The 18,182-nt window shown below is 32.5% G+C and overlaps 3 protein-coding genes and 1 long non-coding RNA gene across 4 annotated transcripts; 2 read left to right on the top strand and 2 right to left on the bottom strand.

Annotated features, from left to right (window-relative positions):
• Nucleotides 1-1,068: 1,068 nt before the first annotated feature.
• Nucleotides 1,069-5,419, bottom strand: LOC114372416 (cyclase-like protein 2). The gene is made up of 7 exons (XM_028329952.1): nucleotides 4,939-5,419; nucleotides 4,651-4,695; nucleotides 4,273-4,345; nucleotides 2,992-3,089; nucleotides 2,497-2,567; nucleotides 1,475-1,636; nucleotides 1,069-1,389 (listed from the first exon to the last, which is right to left on the bottom strand). The coding sequence occupies exons 1-6, from the start codon at nucleotides 5,411-5,413 to the stop codon at nucleotides 1,511-1,513; spliced, it is 888 nt and encodes a 295-aa protein (XP_028185753.1). The 5' UTR covers nucleotides 5,414-5,419; the 3' UTR covers nucleotides 1,069-1,389; nucleotides 1,475-1,510.
• Nucleotides 5,420-10,776: 5,357 nt separating this feature from the next.
• Nucleotides 10,777-12,419, top strand: LOC114372183 (leucine-rich repeat receptor-like serine/threonine-protein kinase BAM1). The gene has a single exon (XM_028329631.1). The coding sequence runs from the start codon at nucleotides 11,050-11,052 to the stop codon at nucleotides 12,229-12,231; it is 1,182 nt and encodes a 393-aa protein (XP_028185432.1). The 5' UTR covers nucleotides 10,777-11,049; the 3' UTR covers nucleotides 12,232-12,419.
• Nucleotides 12,420-12,766: 347 nt separating this feature from the next.
• LOC114369621 lies at nucleotides 12,767-13,694 on the top strand. Its single transcript, XR_003657673.1, has 2 exons — nucleotides 12,767-13,291; nucleotides 13,385-13,694. It is a non-coding gene; the product is annotated as an uncharacterized LOC114369621 (long non-coding RNA).
• Nucleotides 13,695-15,307: 1,613 nt separating this feature from the next.
• Nucleotides 15,308-17,437, bottom strand: LOC114369620 (stress enhanced protein 1, chloroplastic-like). Its single transcript, XM_028326848.1, has 4 exons — nucleotides 17,280-17,437; nucleotides 17,097-17,198; nucleotides 16,114-16,289; nucleotides 15,308-15,602 (listed from the first exon to the last, which is right to left on the bottom strand). Exons 1-4 carry the CDS (start codon nucleotides 17,323-17,325, stop codon nucleotides 15,498-15,500), a joined length of 429 nt encoding a protein of 142 aa, XP_028182649.1. The 5' UTR covers nucleotides 17,326-17,437; the 3' UTR covers nucleotides 15,308-15,497.
• Nucleotides 17,438-18,182: the final 745 nt, after the last annotated feature.

Genomic DNA, 18,182 nt, shown 5'->3' with positions numbered 1-18,182 from the left:
TGATAAAAAATTTTAATCCAATAAATTTGAGATAAAATTATCCTATAGAAAATTATTAAATGGCATAATAATTCAAGGATTTAATTATTTCAACCATACTCTTGAACACTAGTCAATATTCTTCTTAGAAAATAATTTAAAGTGTATTTGAATAGAGAATTTTAACTGAGTAAAGTAATTTATCAGAAAATTTGAATTTCTGTAATTTAGAATTCATTATTTGAATATTTTTTATAAAGAATTTAAAATTTTGGAATTTTAAAATAGAATTTTAAACAACTAAAAATCTGAAATTTCAATTTCCTTCTAAAATGTGAGAAATTGAAATTATCTTCTTACAGTCTTCTTCAAGAAATACTTCCTGAGCTCCTAAATAGAGGAACACGTATAACTAGCACACCAATCATATTTTTTCTTTTTTTTTCATTCATTTTTTTCATCCTCATAATTTTAATTTTTTTATCCAAACACAAAATTTTAAAAATAAAAAAATTTCAATTGAAATATTTGAAATTCTTAGAATTTAAAATTTCTTAGAATTTAAAATTTTTCAGAATTTTTAATTTTTTCATCCAAACACACTCTTATTTTATTTTTAAGAGTTTTTACTACCATACGATCCTCGTTCAACCGCATATCTTTCTCATTTTATAAAGTAAATGTAATTTTTTTAATACATTTACAATGTAAATGTTAACTCTTATATTAAATTATCAATACAAATAATTTTCATTTCCTCTTGAAACACACTTTCAATTTCAGGGAGGATAATTATTGTGCCGGATGGCTTGCAAAATCTGGGACGAAGGAAGAACAATTTAAAATTTTCTTTTATTTCATTTTCCACTCAATTCAAATTTTTTATTTTTTTCCTCTCCCATTTTCTTACCTTCAATCCAAACGGAGGGTAAGTTCTAGCTGATGCGCTTGGAGTTCACTTTTTAAGTAGATAGGTTCCTGCTCTCGTCTATTCTTTTCCAATGCATTAAAAAAATATTTCTTAAAATATAGTATTTTTGTTTTTTTTGAGATTTCATACAGATTTTTATTTACACACGCTCAATTATATTGCACGAGATCCTTACTAGTGTATTTCATTATTTTTCATAGAGAAATAGATATAATTATTGAGGCGTACAAGCATGCGTATTCAGAATTGCGCAAGTACTTGCCTAGGTAAATATTAAAAACATAAGTTAATACAGGTGGACCCCTAGTCCGCAACTGAAGTTTAATCACAATAACTCGGTAGTTTACAACCCAAGGACGTAAAATAAGAGTAATTTCAACGTACTACTATCAGCTTAGCTTGCAATTTGCATCAAACTGCTTCTTATGGACACCACTAATTGTATTCGGGGCTACGTTGCTTCTAATGGCAGGTTCATCCTTCAGCATCAGTATTTTGACTTAATAAGGGTAAGGATAATTATGCACAGAAAGAATATGGCACATTCTCATAATATAATCATACCGTGCAATTGAAAACCAGGTTTGACCCCATCATGGATCATCTGATCAGAATACATCGAATTGGTGATGCCTCAGAGTGAACCAACCTAAGAGGCAAGCAATTCAATGAATATATTCCTGCTGGGACATCATCAAGCTTTAGGCCTTCCACAAGAATGATTTCCTGATGTATTTGAAATTTGTCAGTGCATTGCTTATGCTAGCTCTTATCCAAGCCACACATGATGCAATTTTTTAGTTTTCTTTCAAACAACAAAATTAAAAGACACATCCTAACAACCACTTCTCCTTACCCATCTGCATGTTCTACTGACTTAAACTACAACTATCTATCCAAATAAACTAAACAAAAGGTAAGAGCCTCTCAGATAGAATGCTATCTCACCACAATTTTGGATTAGTTCATCAACAGCTGAGCCCAAACAAGTGTATTAAAGCCAAACATTAAGATAAATCAACTGAAGAACCGTTATGAATGAACGAAAAGGGTAAGATCAGCAATGGAAACTAAAGGTTCTCTGCTGATAAACCTGACCATCTATAAATTTCTATTAAGAATAATGAACAGGGGAAATTAGTGATAGGGATTAAGTGATACTTAAGTTTCATAAAGTTTATAAATTATTGAGAAGTCTGTGGTCAGAGTGTCAGACATAAAATGTACATTAATTTGAGAAGCACAAATACAAAAGCAATCAATACAAATAGCTATTTTCCCTGAACAAGACATCAAATGATACAGAAGACAAATAAATTGATATTGCCATCATTTGCTGGAAACACTAGTGAGATTCATTGCCAAAAAAGAATACCAAAATCGGAGTTTAGACATCTAACCCACCATTACCAATACAAGTACAAAAGTTTAAGATGGGAGAACGATCCTGGATTTAAGGCACTAACTAACATATTTAGGGCCTAGAAGATCTTTAGTTGTAGTTTTCAGTTTTTTCAACACAAGATAGTGAGTGGGAATGAGTAGCTTGTTACTAATAAGGAGTAACAAGAGACAGAATTTCTTACCTTGCTTTCCAGAAAAACAAGATGAGATGGAATGGAGTGATCATAAGCAGCAACAGATAAGTAATCAACTCCTGCAATAGAAATTGAATTAATGCAATAACAACTTTAACAAGAAAAAAAAAAGTATGACTACAATAAATTGGAACAGAAAAAGAATTCCACTGTAGTTGCTCCCTTGTACAAGATATTAAAATTGAATTAAAATATGTAGTGGGTTTGCATGCCAAGTTGCTATTTTTATATCCTGAAATAAGAGAACAAAGAGAGAATGAAGCAAAATGCCCTATCATTATCACATTTAACCCTAATTTTTAATTATTTTAATGTTCATTGCCTAAATTTAATAACTCTAACACACACACTAGAGATATAGTAAGTAAAGACAAAAGTAAGATCAAGATATAAGGAACCAGTCATGAGTCGAACAAGAGACAGAGGAAATGCTTTTGGGAGGGAAGAAGCAACCCATATCTTAAAAAGTCATCTATATCTTACCTACAAGTTTGATGTCAGTGTTCTCTGCCAGCCATTTTGCACCATCCTCCTTGAATCCCACATAGCTTGTGTCAAATTCTTTCTTAAACATGAGTCGCCTAATATTTGAACAGAGATTTAGCTCACATATAGCATCTAATAAACAACTAAATATCAGTATATTGTTAAGCAAAATGTTGAAATTGCAAGCTAAAATTATATCATGATTTATGAATCATTAAGGTTATAATTACATGATCAAATCAAAGATACTTAAGGGTATGTTTGGATACATGGAAAGGGAGGAAAAGGAAAGGCACTATAAACCTTTTTATATAAATTATTTTCATTCAAAACCTTCCCCGCCCTTGCATTTCCTCCATATAAAGGTTGGTAAATGGTGTTTACCAAGGTCCAATAACTGGACAACTACTTAAAATCTCATATTTTTTCTTCTAAACTTGTATCTTATAATTTTGTTTTCTCCCGTAAAGTTCACTCATTAGAATCATAGATCTTTTTTCTTCATCTTCCTCTGTCTTTCTATTTTGATTTTGTTTAATTCTAATTTAAAATTCATATTGACTAACAAAAATTCTTTTAAGATAAATAGATTTAAACTCATTTTCACTTTTCAGTTTTCCAAATTATCATTAAGAATCAATGACTCAATATGTATCATTGGTAATTAGCCAATCTTTTTTCTGAGTATAAACTCCACCAGCGGCCAGCAGCCACCCCCTCTCCATTCTCTAATAACCTATTCATCACAAGACCATACACAAAAAATGAAGGAAACTACAATTACCTGTGTGCAGGTTAACAGATTCAGATCAACAACCACCCTACAATGACTATAATATGCAACCCAAAATTGAATCTGAACGTAAAAAGGTAACAAAAGACTGAAAAAGTATAAGAATGCAATGCAATTTGTAGAAAATAAAAATGTTGCTAACAATTTCAAAACTATAAGAGATAAGACTTAACTTCAGAAACAACAAGTTATTTCCTTTTAGAAACTTATTTTTCATACATATAAAAATAATTATGCATTAACACTGCAAGTGACTGTTTGATCTTATTTTGTGTTCAATTCATAGATATAGATCTCAAGACAAATATTGTAATAATCTAAAAAAATAATGTTGTACAAAACACATTTCATGTATTTGCAAGAACTATGAAGCAGCGTCAGAGAAGCACTGAAGAAACTTTAATAAATTCACTTTTTTTCTGGTAGACAAACAGGAAGAAAATCTTCATACAGCAGTCACGATACATGTAACTTATACAACATACCTGTCAGTGTTTAAAGTTCTGAAAAGCACACGGCTTACACCTCTAGGGATATTCAGGGACCTCATAACCTCAGCTAGAACAAGAAAAATTAGCAATGTTTCAATTAAACAAAACAAATGATAACAGGGGTTAAGCCTGCATTTTGCATAACAGATATTCAATATAAAACAGTCTGAATATGGGAAAGCAAAGCATCCAACCAACTTCAAGCTTGAGAATGGCACTAAGACAAATACAATTTTCTAACATATTTACTGTGAAGGAAGATCTAGCATTTACACGCATAAGAAATTGTGAATTAATCGGAAAATAATAAAACCAGACTATATATATATATATATATACAGTATGGAGCAGTTCAAAAACAGGTATACATACCAGTAATGTTTTTATCCCGTGGAACATCAACCAGAAGTGCAAGGCCTATGAACAGAACAAATAGCGTATCAGTTGTCGGCATCTAAAATAATTCGTTATCGACAAAAAACAGTATTTCAAAAATGAAACAAAACGACAGCAAACAACACCACCAATATGAACGAAAATGATTAATTTAAGTAAATAAATTACGAACCCTACTATTAATTATCTAATTTTGTTAATCTGGAATTGAATTGAAGAAAGAGACAAATGATAGAAGTAGCAGAGAGAGTAGTGTTATGTTACCATTGAGGAGCGTTAGGTCGAGTGAGTCAACGTCGAAGCCAGCGTCGTAGTAATTGTCGTAAAAGTGACCGGGCGCGTCGACATGGGTGCCGGTGTGAACACCGAGCTTCATGTTAGAGCTGTTAGCGAGCGAGCCATTCTTCATGCTCTTATCGAGCCACAGGAAGTGTTGCCCGAGCCCCTCCGTCGAGTCCCACACCGGCATCTCGGGGACATATCTGTGAGTGATGTCGAAGATTCGCCCCTCCTCGTATACTTCTCGCCGTGGAGGAACCAGAACACCGTCGCCCACGCCCACACCGCGGAGGGAGCACTCACCGGTTTCCGTGCCGGGGATGGAAGGATACGCGGCGGAGGTGTCGGCAACGGCGACGGAGTGCGCGCAAATTGCGAAGAGGAAGGCAAAGAGTGATCGAGAGTTCATGGTTGACTGAGAAAGATGAATGAAACACAAAGATGAATGAAACACATCCATCTCTTGACAGAATGTTATTTTTTAATTTTTTAATTTATTATTTGTTATTTTTACAACAATGACAAAAAAATTTTAAAAAATCATTTTGGTCTGAAAAATTGAGGCGGCGACATATTGTTTCCGGAAAGGATAAAAATATATATATATATATGACTGATTGATTATATTATTAAATTTAATATAAATTGACAAACTAATTCCTCAATCAAAATGGACACAAAATTAAGAATGGTAAGAATATTTGTATTATACACAATATAAGGCTAATTAAATATAACATATTTCATAATATAAAATTTGATACTATTATTAAATTTAAATATATATTATGTATACTAAATATAAGATGAAATTGTAATTTGATCCTCTATAATTTTTAATCCGTAGTTTTTTTTTCTTTTTAAAATCACAGTTTCAAAGTGAATGTAAGGTGGAGTAATGATGCGACAAGTTGTTTATAATTTTAAAAAATATTATGAAAATGGTTGAAATGAGATTAAAACACAGGTCTTCTTCTATCTCTTTCACCACATAAACCACAAAACCATTTTTTCTTGTTTGAATTATACTATAAATACTATATTATATATACATTATTATATGATTTAATTGTTTTTTAATATACACGAATTAATTTATATATATATATATGAGAATATTTACTATGAGAATAAAAATAATAGCCATCGAATTAAATCCGTGCAACTTGAAGCTCTTCCCCACGTGGCATCTTGTTATTGTTCTCAAAGCACGACTCTAGTTCACGTCTCACAACAGACTCGACTCTGGTTCACTTTAGAGAATTCAAAATTGCCTTGGCTTTGTTACCCTTAGTCACTGACACCGTGAGCAACAAACATTGCCTGAATTGGATCGAGTATTTTTCACATTGAGGAAGCAGCAACATGAATTGCATACATTACTCCAGCATCAGCACCATGTTTAAAACTCTAGCATATCTACAATTATACACGATGATTATTTTTAACCCACTCAAAATCAATAGCTAAAAAGAGTTGGAAGTAAGCTGCAGCAATGTATAGGTAATATTTGATAAATTATGGGAGATTGAGAAGAAGGGATATACCTTTCTATTGAAGAAATTGACTCTAAGGATTGAAAACTGCTCCATCATCACGTGCATCTGAGCAAATTGCTCCTCCAATGAAATTGTCTACACGAATTAGAGTCATGAGTCGAACAAGAGACAACCCAAATCTTAAAAAGTCATCTATATATTACCTACAAGTTTTATGTCAGTGTGCTCTACCAGCCATTTTGCATCATATTCAATTCCTTGAATCCCACATAGCTTGTGTCAAATTCTTTCTTAAACATCTGACTCGTCTAACATTTAATTTCAACAAAGATTTAGCTCGTATATAGGCATCCAATAAACAACTAAATATCAGTAATCTTTAGGCAAAATGTTCAAAATTGCAAGCTAAAATTATTTTATGATTTATGAATCATTAAGGTTAAAATTACATTATCAAACCTTTTTATTTAAATTATTTTCAATCAAATTATTCGCATTTTCTTTATATAAGGTTGGTAAATGGTGTTTACCAAGGTCCAATAACTGGACAACTACTTAAAATCTCTCTTTTTTTCTTCTAAATTTATATTTTATAATTTTATTTTCTCCCATCAGGTTCACTCTTAGAATCACAGATCGTTTTTTCTTCATATTCTTCTATGTCTTTCTATTTTGATTTTGTTTTAATTCTAAATTAAAGTTCATATTGGCTAACAAAATTTATCTTAACATAAATAGCTATAGACTCGTTTTCACTTAATTTTCAGTTTACCAAATTATCATTAAGAATCAATGAAATCATTATGTATCATTGGTAATTAGCCAATTAATCTCATTCTAAGTATAAACTAGAAAAAATAATTAATATTACATTAAATATTCAAATGTGATACTTATTTTGGAACATATTTTTTCAAACGCAACACTTTGGGACAAAAATAGTAAATAAATTAGTACATGGTTAATTATTTTATAAATTTTTTTTAAAATTATAAATTACTTTTTCAGATCACTAGTTCAAATGAGTTTAATGTCATCATTGAAGTGCTACATCATTCATTTAATAGGCAGAGGCTAAAATTGCATAAATTTAAAAATTTAGGGAACAAAATCACAAATTTTAAAATAGAAAAACCAAAATTACAATTTAACCTAAATATTAATATAAATACTACATTAAATATAATAAATTAAATGCTAGATTAAATGTATACAAATATTACATTAAATGCTACATTAAATATATAAAAATCTTAATTAAATGTTATATTAAATGCATTCTATAATATATTAAATATATTCTCTCTTTACTCATTGTTGTCATAGGTTTTCTAGCAGACAAAAAAAAAAGTTAATACTCCCTTTGGTCATTCTTATAAGATACTACATATTGTTTTGAATATTTTTTTTTTGTTTTTTATAAGAATCTTTTTAAAATTATTTACATGCGTTAGTTGTTTTATTATATTAAAATATCCTTTACATTCTAGTTCATCTATAATTACTATAAAAATAATAACTTCATTTGTTGTCATTTTTTTCATAATATTTTTATCCCCAACTATTATAAATAATTATAATATTTTAAATTATGAGATTAAACTTGATCACACATGAAGTTCTAGATCCCTATTCAAGAGTGTATTCGAAAGTCCAAAAAAAAAAAACTTTTTGAAAAGCTCATAAATTTTCAAAATATATCCATGAATTTCTCATTTCCCCAAGAGGGGCAATTTCTTCCAAAACACTAAAAACAAGTGAGCAAAACTGAATTGCACGGCCCATCATCTTTTTACAAAGTGACAGCCACCCCCAAGGAACCAACAAGTTCACCAGAATCGCAAACGAAACCAAATCAAAATCAGCACCACCTTCGAAGCTTTTTCTTTGCTTACGCAGTGCTGCCACCTACAGCCACAAAAACGGCCATCATCTTCATCAAAATGCACCGTCGGAGGAGAAGATGGGTTGGAGTTCTGCATTTGGGATAAGAGAGGGAGTGGGTTTGATGGAAAAAGAGAAAGAGGAGAGATTGTTTGTTTTGTGGAGTTGAATCTGTGAATGGGATCTTTAAAGATTGAACAGTTACAGTGAGCCTTTGGAGTCACAAGAAAGATCGATTGTATTAGTTTGGACAGTTACTTGGACTTGTTTTTGCTGCAATTTTTTCTTCTTCAAAGAAGCATGGCTATTTTAGAAGAAGAAAAATTATTAAAAGACATGTGCGACACATGATCGGTTGGAGTTAAAAGTCTGACATTGTCAAGGGATTAGGGAATATCAGTGTGACCAACACCAAAAAGTTAGGTTGTTATTAATTCGTAGGAACAAAAAAATGAGTAAGTGCATGTGCAGTTAAAGTAAAACTAAGAAGAGGGTGTTAAGATAATTTATCTATTAAGTACTCACTTCCCTGATTATAAGACATAATTGATTAGTTTATGAAAATTATAGAATGAAAAATAATTTTTATATATTTGTATAAAGATTACGTTAATAACATTAAATATAAAGAGAAATGTTTAGTAATTAAATTTGTAAATGCAATAATATTAATAAATGTTACCAAAAAAAAACATTATTACTGTTACTTAATTTTTGAAATGTGTACGTGCATATTTTTTTTTTTTACATATTTCGGATGATGGATTATTTTAAGATAATTTTTTCTTTACATTTCTTAGTTTAATAATAAATAATCATTTAATAAATTATTGAATTCTAAAATTTTAGTAAAAATTATTAAAAATAATGTTAAACTAAAAAAATTGTCTCTAATAAATTAATTTCACACCAATTTGGTCAAGAATGAATATTCCAAGGCAAGGATACAATGCAACATGAAAATTAAGAAACGACTGATGTTAAAAATGGTAGGATATTGCGACGAAATTCACATTTTGAAAATGAACATAAATTATGTATATATAATAAAATATTTTATTTATTTAAAGGTTAAAAAATATTTTTAAGCATTTTCTGCTCATAAGTGTGGATGATTTATTTTGTAGGAAAATTTGTGATTGACTCTTAATGTGTAAAAATCCTTCAGCTCGATGATAATCATAACATTGTCAAATGAAATTATCCTTTGACTTAATAGGTTGAAATATCATTGACATAACAAAAAATTCAATTAATGAAACTTTAAAATATTTTAAAAATGTATGTGATAAAGAAAAATAATAGTTAAATTATACAAAGTAAAATAAGCTAAACGTGATATTTGATATTAACATAAATGAAGTATCAAGTAGTTTGGTATTAATATAAACATAATATTTTTATTGAAAAAAATCAAATAACTACTAACACGTCAAGGAAATAAAATGAGGATCATAGAATAAATTATCAAATTTTAAATTTTAACATGTGCAAAATAGATATCTTATATTTGTTTTCCCAGGTTATATTGATAACTCAAAGCCACGTGATTTGGAGGAATTGGAAGTTTATATATATGAACTTACAAATAATTTTGATGGCTACATTTAAACAGCAGTGATATATATATATATATATATATATATATATATATATATATATAGTATGGATACTATTTGAATGCAAGAACTCATTGTATGTATAAATAAATGAGAATAATCAATGATAAAAAATAATTATAAAACCTTAAAAGGACAACAATGTTGTATAAAGATGAATCCCAATATTGACGTTAATGAACTTGGTCAAACCACACCCAGCCATCTATATTTTCATGCGATACATATATAAAAGGCAATTGCCAAGAGGTAATAATGAACGTGTACATTCTAGTTTACGAAGGTCATGATTGTAATGAGATTGTGAGAAACCCACCACAATCATTATTATAATCACAATTCTAATAATTTTCATGCTATTTTTTTTCATAACTTCTATCCAATGTATCTCATAATTTTGTCATCATATTAAATTTTTGTAATAATGTTTCAAGAGGAAGCATTTCCCATCTGTACAATTTATAGGCAAAAATTTGGAGAAAGTATATTCGTACCATACACAAAATAATATTTTTTAGATACGAATATACTATCCCTAATTTAGACATTTGATCCTTATACGTTAATTCTTATATTTTTCAAAATCTACAATTTTAGATTTTTTATTTTAAAATTAAAACATTTAATCCTTTAATTTTATAAAATCTAAAATTTTGATATTTTCATAAAATTTAAAACATTAATTGATAAAAAGTTAATTTAATGTGACTCAACATGTACTATAAAATTATTTGTTTAACATTCATGTCATAATTAATATGAATCTATTATCAATTAATACTTTTATGAAGTGAAATCTATGTATTTAATGTCCCCTCAAAGGAAGTTTTGAGGAAGGACCAAAATCACATGCATATTTTCTTCTGCAGAGCAGCATTTGTCGCCTCCCATTTCACCATGTACTTTGTTTCTTTTTATTATTACTAATATCAGACATTGTACCTGAAGCATGGCCCTTCCCCCCTAAAAATATCACCAACCACTGACTCACACACCAACACTCCAAACCGACGACCATAACACAAACTAACACCTAGAAAATTAACAACTAAACAACCCATCTTTTAGTCAGAAACCATACCACCAAATCCAACATGCAAAACCTCAATTTCCTCTGCCTAACCATCATTTCCATTTCTCTGATCCACAACTACAGCATCCTAGTCCAAGCCCTGACCTCACCCTCAGACATTGCAGCACTCAAAGCCTTCAAGGCCTCAATCAAACCCTCCTCCATCACACAATGGTCATGCCTCGCCTCATGGAACTTTACAACCGACCCATGCTCACTCCCTCGCCACACCTCCTTCATTTGCGGCCTCACCTGCACCCAAGACTCCACAAGAATAAACCAAATCACTCTCGACCCAGCAGGGTACTCAGGCACACTCACCCCACTAATCTCTCAACTCACACAACTCACCACACTAGACCTCGCTGAAAACAACTTGTTCGGCCCAATCCCCTCTTCAATCTCTTCACTCTCCAACCTCCAAACCTTAACCCTCCGATCCAATTCCTTCTCGGGCACAATCCCTTCCTCCATAACCACCTTCAAATCACTCCAATCTCTTGACCTCGCACACAATTCCCTCTCTGGGTATCTCCCCAACTCAATGAACTCCCTCACCACACTCCGCAGACTCGATCTCAGCTTCAACAGACTAACCGGTTCAATCCCGAAGCTCCCACCCAACTTGCTCGAACTCGCGATCAAGGCCAATTCTCTATCTGGGTCTCTCCAAAAACAAAGCTTTGAAGGGATGAAGCAATTGGAAGTGGTGGAGCTCAGCGAGAACGCGCTCACCGGAACCGTCGAGTCGTGGTTCTTCCTTTTGCCGTCGCTGCAGCAAGTGGACTTGGCCAACAACACCTTCACGGGGGTGCAGATCTCGAGGCCACTCGAGGCGCGTGAGGGAAGCAGCAACAGCAACCTCGTCGCGCTCAACCTCGGGTTTAACAGAATCCGAGGCTACGCGCCCGCGAATCTCGGCGCGTATCCCGCGCTGTCGTTCCTGTCGATTCGCTACAACGCGCTGCGTGGCGCAATCCCGCTGGAGTACGGGCAGATCAAGTCCATGAAGAGGCTGTTCCTCGACGGCAACTTTTTCGTCGGAAAGCCGCCAGCGGGGCTAATGGAGGCCGGCACGGCGGTTTCCGGCAGCTTGGGGGACAATTGTCTGCAGGCGTGTCCAGGGTCGTCGCAGCTGTGCTCGCCCGCACAGAAACCTAGCTCTGTTTGCAAGCAAGCCTACCGTGGTAGACCAACACCGTAATCTGTTGTCGGTTAAAATTAAAAAGAAAAATAAATTATAAATACTAGATAGATTTCTATTCTATTTTTTAAAAAGGTTCTTTGTATGTAGAAGTGCGTTACTATCTGAATAAAAGACGATGTCTGTGTAAAGTGTAAACTATGGTCTATGGTAATGAATGGTGTTTATATTTGTTCTTGTGATGATGACGTTGATATTTTAAATTTTTAAATAATTTAAATTATAGTTATACCTCACAATCTCACAAGTCACAACACATGTGCGTGCGTGTTATTATACTATTGATTTGCTTTTAATGCTTTAGATACAAAGTCCGTTCTGGGTCCGGCTACCGTCCACAATAAGAGGTTCATATCTGTTTTCGAGTTCAAGGAAGTCCCCACCGACTAGCGCTCCCTGGATATGTGTAATCATAAAGCAAATTAAAACAAAAGAATAAATAATTGGTAAATATTAATAAGTGTTTTTGGGCTTATTGAGAATCTCACATCCGCTGAACAAACATGATAACGGTTTATATAATTGAATAGGCCATTTCCTTATGAACTGATTTTTAAGAAAATCTTTCGATGTCTATACTGCACTTTACTTTACAGATTTAAGACTAATAAAATTTTTAAATAGAATAATATTATATATATACATATTTATTTTTCCTTTTTAAAGGAAGACTTTCATGTTCCAATGTTAGATAGTAAACTTTTGAACCATCTTGAACTGATGGTTTATCTTTTATGGATTTTACCAGTTATCTTAAATATTTCTAGACGAATCTTTATTGAAGACGTCCTGAAGATTGATTGCTGTGTTGTTGCACTGACTGAATCTCATTTCATTTTCGAGATATATGCTCCGCTAGTTTTATCACTTTTATGTGTCCGTGTTATTGATTTTCTGAAAATGTTGTCTTCTGTCAGAAAAAACAACAAAGGCCGCAGAAGAAATTGAAGGCATATAATCTATCTTCACTTTTAGAGTCTCTTCCTGAGGTGAAGGCATCAAAGAAACCAGGTTGTGAGAATGACAGCAAACTTAAGTGTAAATCCAGGCAGATGTTAGTGTGAGTGTTTCCCATCATTATTCAATATTGCATTGCCAACTTATCATTTGATATGTAAGATTGTATTTGTAACCTATTGTCCTTGTTCATCAGATTGACTGAAAGAGATCAAATTTCTGCTGTTCTCAATGATCCTAACTTTCAAGCGGATCCACTGTCTGCCATTCATCAATATATATAGAACAAGCAACCATTAGTAGAGGAACAACCCAAGAAAAAAGTGAACAAAAATGGATCCAAGAAGAAGAAGAAATCAAAGGCTTCAACTGGACTACAATCTAGGGAAATGTACTGTCTTTGTGTGGCTGCTATAAATGATCATTTTTTTTCAGGGTCTTTCCATAATTTTATTACTTCCTCTGTAAAATCGAATTATGAATGCAAAAATCAACGGTTATGGTAATTGGTCACTATTTTGATAGCAGTATTTATTGAATAGGTGACTGACTTCTGCCGAGCATAGCAACTCAATGTAGTAATTAGGAACACATGAAACTTCCCACATATATAAACAATTTTTTATGAACATTGAAGGGTTCCTAAAAAGAAGAGAAAAGATAGTTCAAGTTAGGATTGTGACATTCGTTTGATAATCAAGGCATCTAATGTTTTAAATTCATTTTTTGCTACTACCTTGTATAAGAATGTCTGTTCAAATAGAAAGACCATCCATAAAAAACTTCGTACCCCATTGCCTAGAGACTCTTCGCTATGCGAATGTATGAGGGAGGGATGTTGTACGCAGCCTTACCCTTGCATATACAAAGAGGCTGTTTCCGGATTCGAACCCATGACCAACAAGTCACCAAGGCACAACTTTGCCGCTGCACCAGGGCTCGCCCTCAGGAAGACCATCCATAGTTGAAAGTTAATCATGTTGTGTATAATTGTGGCTAATATTTATTAAAGGAGTATGACCAGGATCGTGTCATGCTTCCTGGTTGGAAATGTTCAATTGCGAATCAATTCAAGACCTGGGATAGAGTCCTTGGCCGGATATGGCAAAGTACCTTGAATGTACCTGGACGGAACGGAAGAATTCACTAGAGAATTTGTTTCTGGGGGTTGGGGATATGATATATGTAAATAAAATGAAGGCACCCTTACTTTTTGTTCGTCAGCAACCTAGTAACACTCGTGGCATTTGGGAGGTCCTGTATCTTGACGAAGACGAATTATAGCACTATATAGTCCATAATGCAAATGGAAGCATGAGGCAAATCTGGGTCTTAATACGGTAGTATTAGTTCCATTAAGAACGTAATAACATCCTCAATAGTTATTGTATTTGACACCTCCTGTTGCATTTTAGAAAGTTCATTTCGAGATGTAAATTTACATTTTGGAATTCTGGAATACATAGAGGTGTCAGAATCAATAATTGAAATATAGAAAATAAATGCCTCCTGCTTACAAGATACTGCAACAAGACAGTTGCTTTCTACACCCCGAAAATTGCTTCCTGCACCAATTCAGAGTGTTTTTTTTACCTTTAGGATTGGCCAATCCAGAAGGTGAAAAAGGTGATGGAATCAATTAAGTTGTAATCTTGAACTTGAAACAATTAAGTTGAGTCATTTAACTCTATCTGCTCACAAAACTATTGGTACGTGAAGGCAAAAGACTTATTATTACCTTGCTTTGTCCTCCAACATCCTAGATAGTAAAGCTAACGTCTCTGTATTATATACTCTGCGCATTAAAATCTGATCATTAAGAACGAAACACATTATAATAGCTCTGCATTAAACTCTCATTTTTAGGTTGAGTCATGATATTGACAATAACAGTTGTGCCCCCAAACAAACAGACTACTGGTTGCAGGATCATTAGTTGTATATACTGTAAAGAGTTGTTTATTCTCTTGTGTAGCAGGATATTCTTCCGTGCCAATTTTAGTTGTGTGAGTAATGCATTATGCTGATTGCAAACTCTTCACGATATTAAGTGAAAACCCTCCTTAATTCTCAACTTATGCTACGAGGACAACACAATTCACAAAACTAAAGTTTGACATGGATGAAGGCAACAGGGAAAGCTGAGGTCATACTATATTTAACACGTAGTTACTTTGATTTTTCAGGCTTCATTGCCAATTCTTTTCATCGAAACAAATATTACAGAAAAGGATGATAAAATTAATCTCCCAAAATGAAATCTCTGAGCTTCAGAATTTACAACAAACACAAGGAGTCGGAATATGTGATTAGTTCTTTGAGGCTGACTGGAAGATAAAAACAGCCGTCAAGACACCCACAAGTGCTGTTACTGCAAGGGCAACTGTAGGCAGTGGACTTGTGAGTCCAAAGTTCTGCAAAATCAAAGTAAAGGAATACTGTTATTCTTTTGCAATGGATCGTTAATAATCTCTAGAATTGGGCAGGGGGGGGGGGGGGGGGATAGGAGTAAGGAGCATCAGAACTTCATAAAGCTTAGAATTAGTTAAGTTATGTGAACCCATATGCTTGATTTTGAACTTAATAGTTTAAAAGATCATGAACAGTTACTCAGATTAAGTTATTACCAACGAGGACAATAATAATGAAAAAAAAAACACTTGAGCTTATTTTACCAGTGGATACCACAAGCTCAATGAAGTAAAGGAGAGAGAAAGATTAACGTATTAGTGTATTACAGTTAGAATATCAAAGTAAACTTCAAACAGGTAGAGGATTATAAAAAAAGGAGGCGAAAGCCAATTAATCATTTGACGAAAATGATAAATTGTATCATGACTGAAAGTTGTAGACAAGTGCTTGCCGTCTAAGTCATGCCTGAAGTAAGAATCCACTAGTTACTAGATAGTATATACTGTATCGTACCTCTAGGAGTCCCTTCCCGGTAGCAATTTCAACAGTGATGGCTACTGCAAACCCAACCATGGCTAGCCGGCCTAGCCACACATCTAAACTGTTCCCTTCCTGGGTACTTTGCTCACATCTTATTGAAACAGGCATTGCTTTGCATGCAGCATTCCTTCCATGATTTCTTCGAATCACTAGAGAGAGACAATTCAAACAATTCTTTAGTTCCACCCCCTTTCCCCAACCATTCAAGAAAAAACATCATAAACGTTATAGTCTAATGGATAAAGCTACAAATCCCAACTGTAAATACTTTAACAGATTGACTTTTAGGATTATATCAAGAACTGACGAGAAGATAGTGGTGAAACAAAATAAAAAGTGATTATCCACAAACAATGCGGCGATATTGCAAGTTTATGTGAAAAAAATTAGCGGCAATATTTTCAGATACCACTTCTCATTCATGCTATCATTTTTAGTTGCTTAAAATTAGCTAGTTCACAGGCTTAACTTGTGTGATCCTTCTATCGAAAATAAGACACAAGATAGAAAGCAGTTTTTTCCTAGATAGAAAAACCAGATTTCGCAATAGAATGAAACAAAGCTGTGACTCACCAGCTTATTTTGCAATAGATTTAATTGTGGCTAAAATTAAGTCTAGGATCTAAAAGATGTACTAAACATTAACAGAAGAAGCTGTGGCCTGTAGTAATCTCCAGCTGCAAAATTCTAAGATAGTCTACTCTACAAAAAGTTTCAGTTCACGAGTTCTACTTTATTTCAGAATCGTAACTAACATGCGATTATTTTTTCTTTTTCTGTTAATTAACATATTTGAGAAATTAAGAAGAACCCCAGATCGCTAAATCATCCGAGCATTCAATTTTGAAGTTAAAGGTAGTAATTATTGTGAATGGAATGCAGTGACACTGGCATAATTGAATGAAATTTTCAAATATGATAAGGAGTAACCACAGCACAGGAACTAGAAGTCTTACACAGTGGGGAACCAGCGATGAATGATGCTCGAGTTGGAACCAAATTCCGATGAGGAAAGTGAGTGGTGGGAGAGCATTTTGGTGCAGTGAAAACACGAGCATCTGCAACACAGTTCAACTCTGAGAGTTAGAAATTGAACCTGAGATTGTTTCTTTCTGATAAACGAAAGAGAGAGAGGTTACCGCGAAAAGAGATTGAAAGAGAAGCAGAGGGTTGAACAAGTGCCATGGTGGTGACTTGCAACTAGCTCAATTGTGCGGTTCCTACGAATTTTGCAGTGTTTAATGTTTATCTCTTGCTTTTGTTCAAGCGGGGTCAGTGGCTCAAACTTGTTCCACCATAACCATTCCTTAAGTCCCACGTGGCCTCTGTAATGATTTTCTTTTTGTTTTTTCAACTATAAGAATTGAATAAAATCCTTAAATTTATCACACTTACCCAAACTTATAATATAAATATAAAGAAGATGATTTTTTTTATACATTTCAAAATATTTAAAAGTAATTTGATGATAAAAATATAAATAAGATCATTTTCACATTTAATTCCTGAAAAAACTGTCACATTTCATTTTTTTATTTAAGTAAATATATTATGTGTGTATAATTCTTATTTCTAGATGAGAAATTAAAAAGAGTCAGTTTTTTTAGAGGATAACTATCACAGCAAAATATTTTCAATAACAAGAGATCGAAAAAAGATGATTTTTTTAGGGATTAAATTATAATTTAATCCTAAAAGAAATTTCATTATTGTCAAAAAGTACATTAAAATATAAACATTTAAAACTTTAATTTTTTACTTTGTTTAAAATTTTGCTCTAAAGTTTATGCATTCTAATTTATAAAACATGGATACATAGTATAACTTTTACCAATTTTATACTTTGCCTTTTAAACCTTTTACTTTTAAATTTAGAAATTATTTATATTTAAATTCATTATAAGTTAATAAATTCACTTTTTTTCTTAAAAAAATATAAACTAATGAGCCAATTTGTTTAAATTTATTTATTAAAATAAATAACTTTTTTAATAAAATAAGAGTATGTTTGTCTAAACTATTTCAGGTTAAATAAAAAAATA

The sequence above is a fragment of the Glycine soja genome, chromosome 10 (assembly GCF_004193775.1).
Source record: "Glycine soja cultivar W05 chromosome 10, ASM419377v2, whole genome shotgun sequence".
Classification (NCBI taxonomy): Eukaryota; Viridiplantae; Streptophyta; class Magnoliopsida; order Fabales; family Fabaceae; genus Glycine; species Glycine soja.
Note: the sequence above shows the minus strand (reverse complement) of the source record. Positions and strands in the feature narration are given on the sequence as shown.

Coding starts and splice junctions, on each gene's coding strand:
- LOC114372416 (XM_028329952.1), bottom strand. CDS start 5,413: ATGGATGTGTTTCATTCATCTTTGTGTTTCATTCATCTTTCTCAGTCA. Junction 4,346..4,650: donor ACGGGATAAAAACATTACTG/GTATGTATACCT, acceptor TTCTTGTTCTAG/CTGAGGTTATGAGGTCCCTG. Junction 3,090..4,272: donor AGAACTTTAAACACTGACAG/GTATGTTGTATA, acceptor TTCAAATATTAG/GCGACTCATGTTTAAGAAAG.
- LOC114372183 (XM_028329631.1), top strand. CDS start 11,050: ATGCAAAACCTCAATTTCCTCTGCCTAACCATCATTTCCATTTCTCTG.
- LOC114369620 (XM_028326848.1), bottom strand. CDS start 17,325: ATGGCACTTGTTCAACCCTCTGCTTCTCTTTCAATCTCTTTTCGCG. Junction 17,199..17,279: donor TCTTTCAATCTCTTTTCGCG/GTAACCTCTCTC, acceptor ACTGTGTTGCAG/ATGCTCGTGTTTTCACTGCA. Junction 15,603..16,113: donor CCGGGAAGGGACTCCTAGAG/GTACGATACAGT, acceptor TTGATTTTGCAG/AACTTTGGACTCACAAGTCC.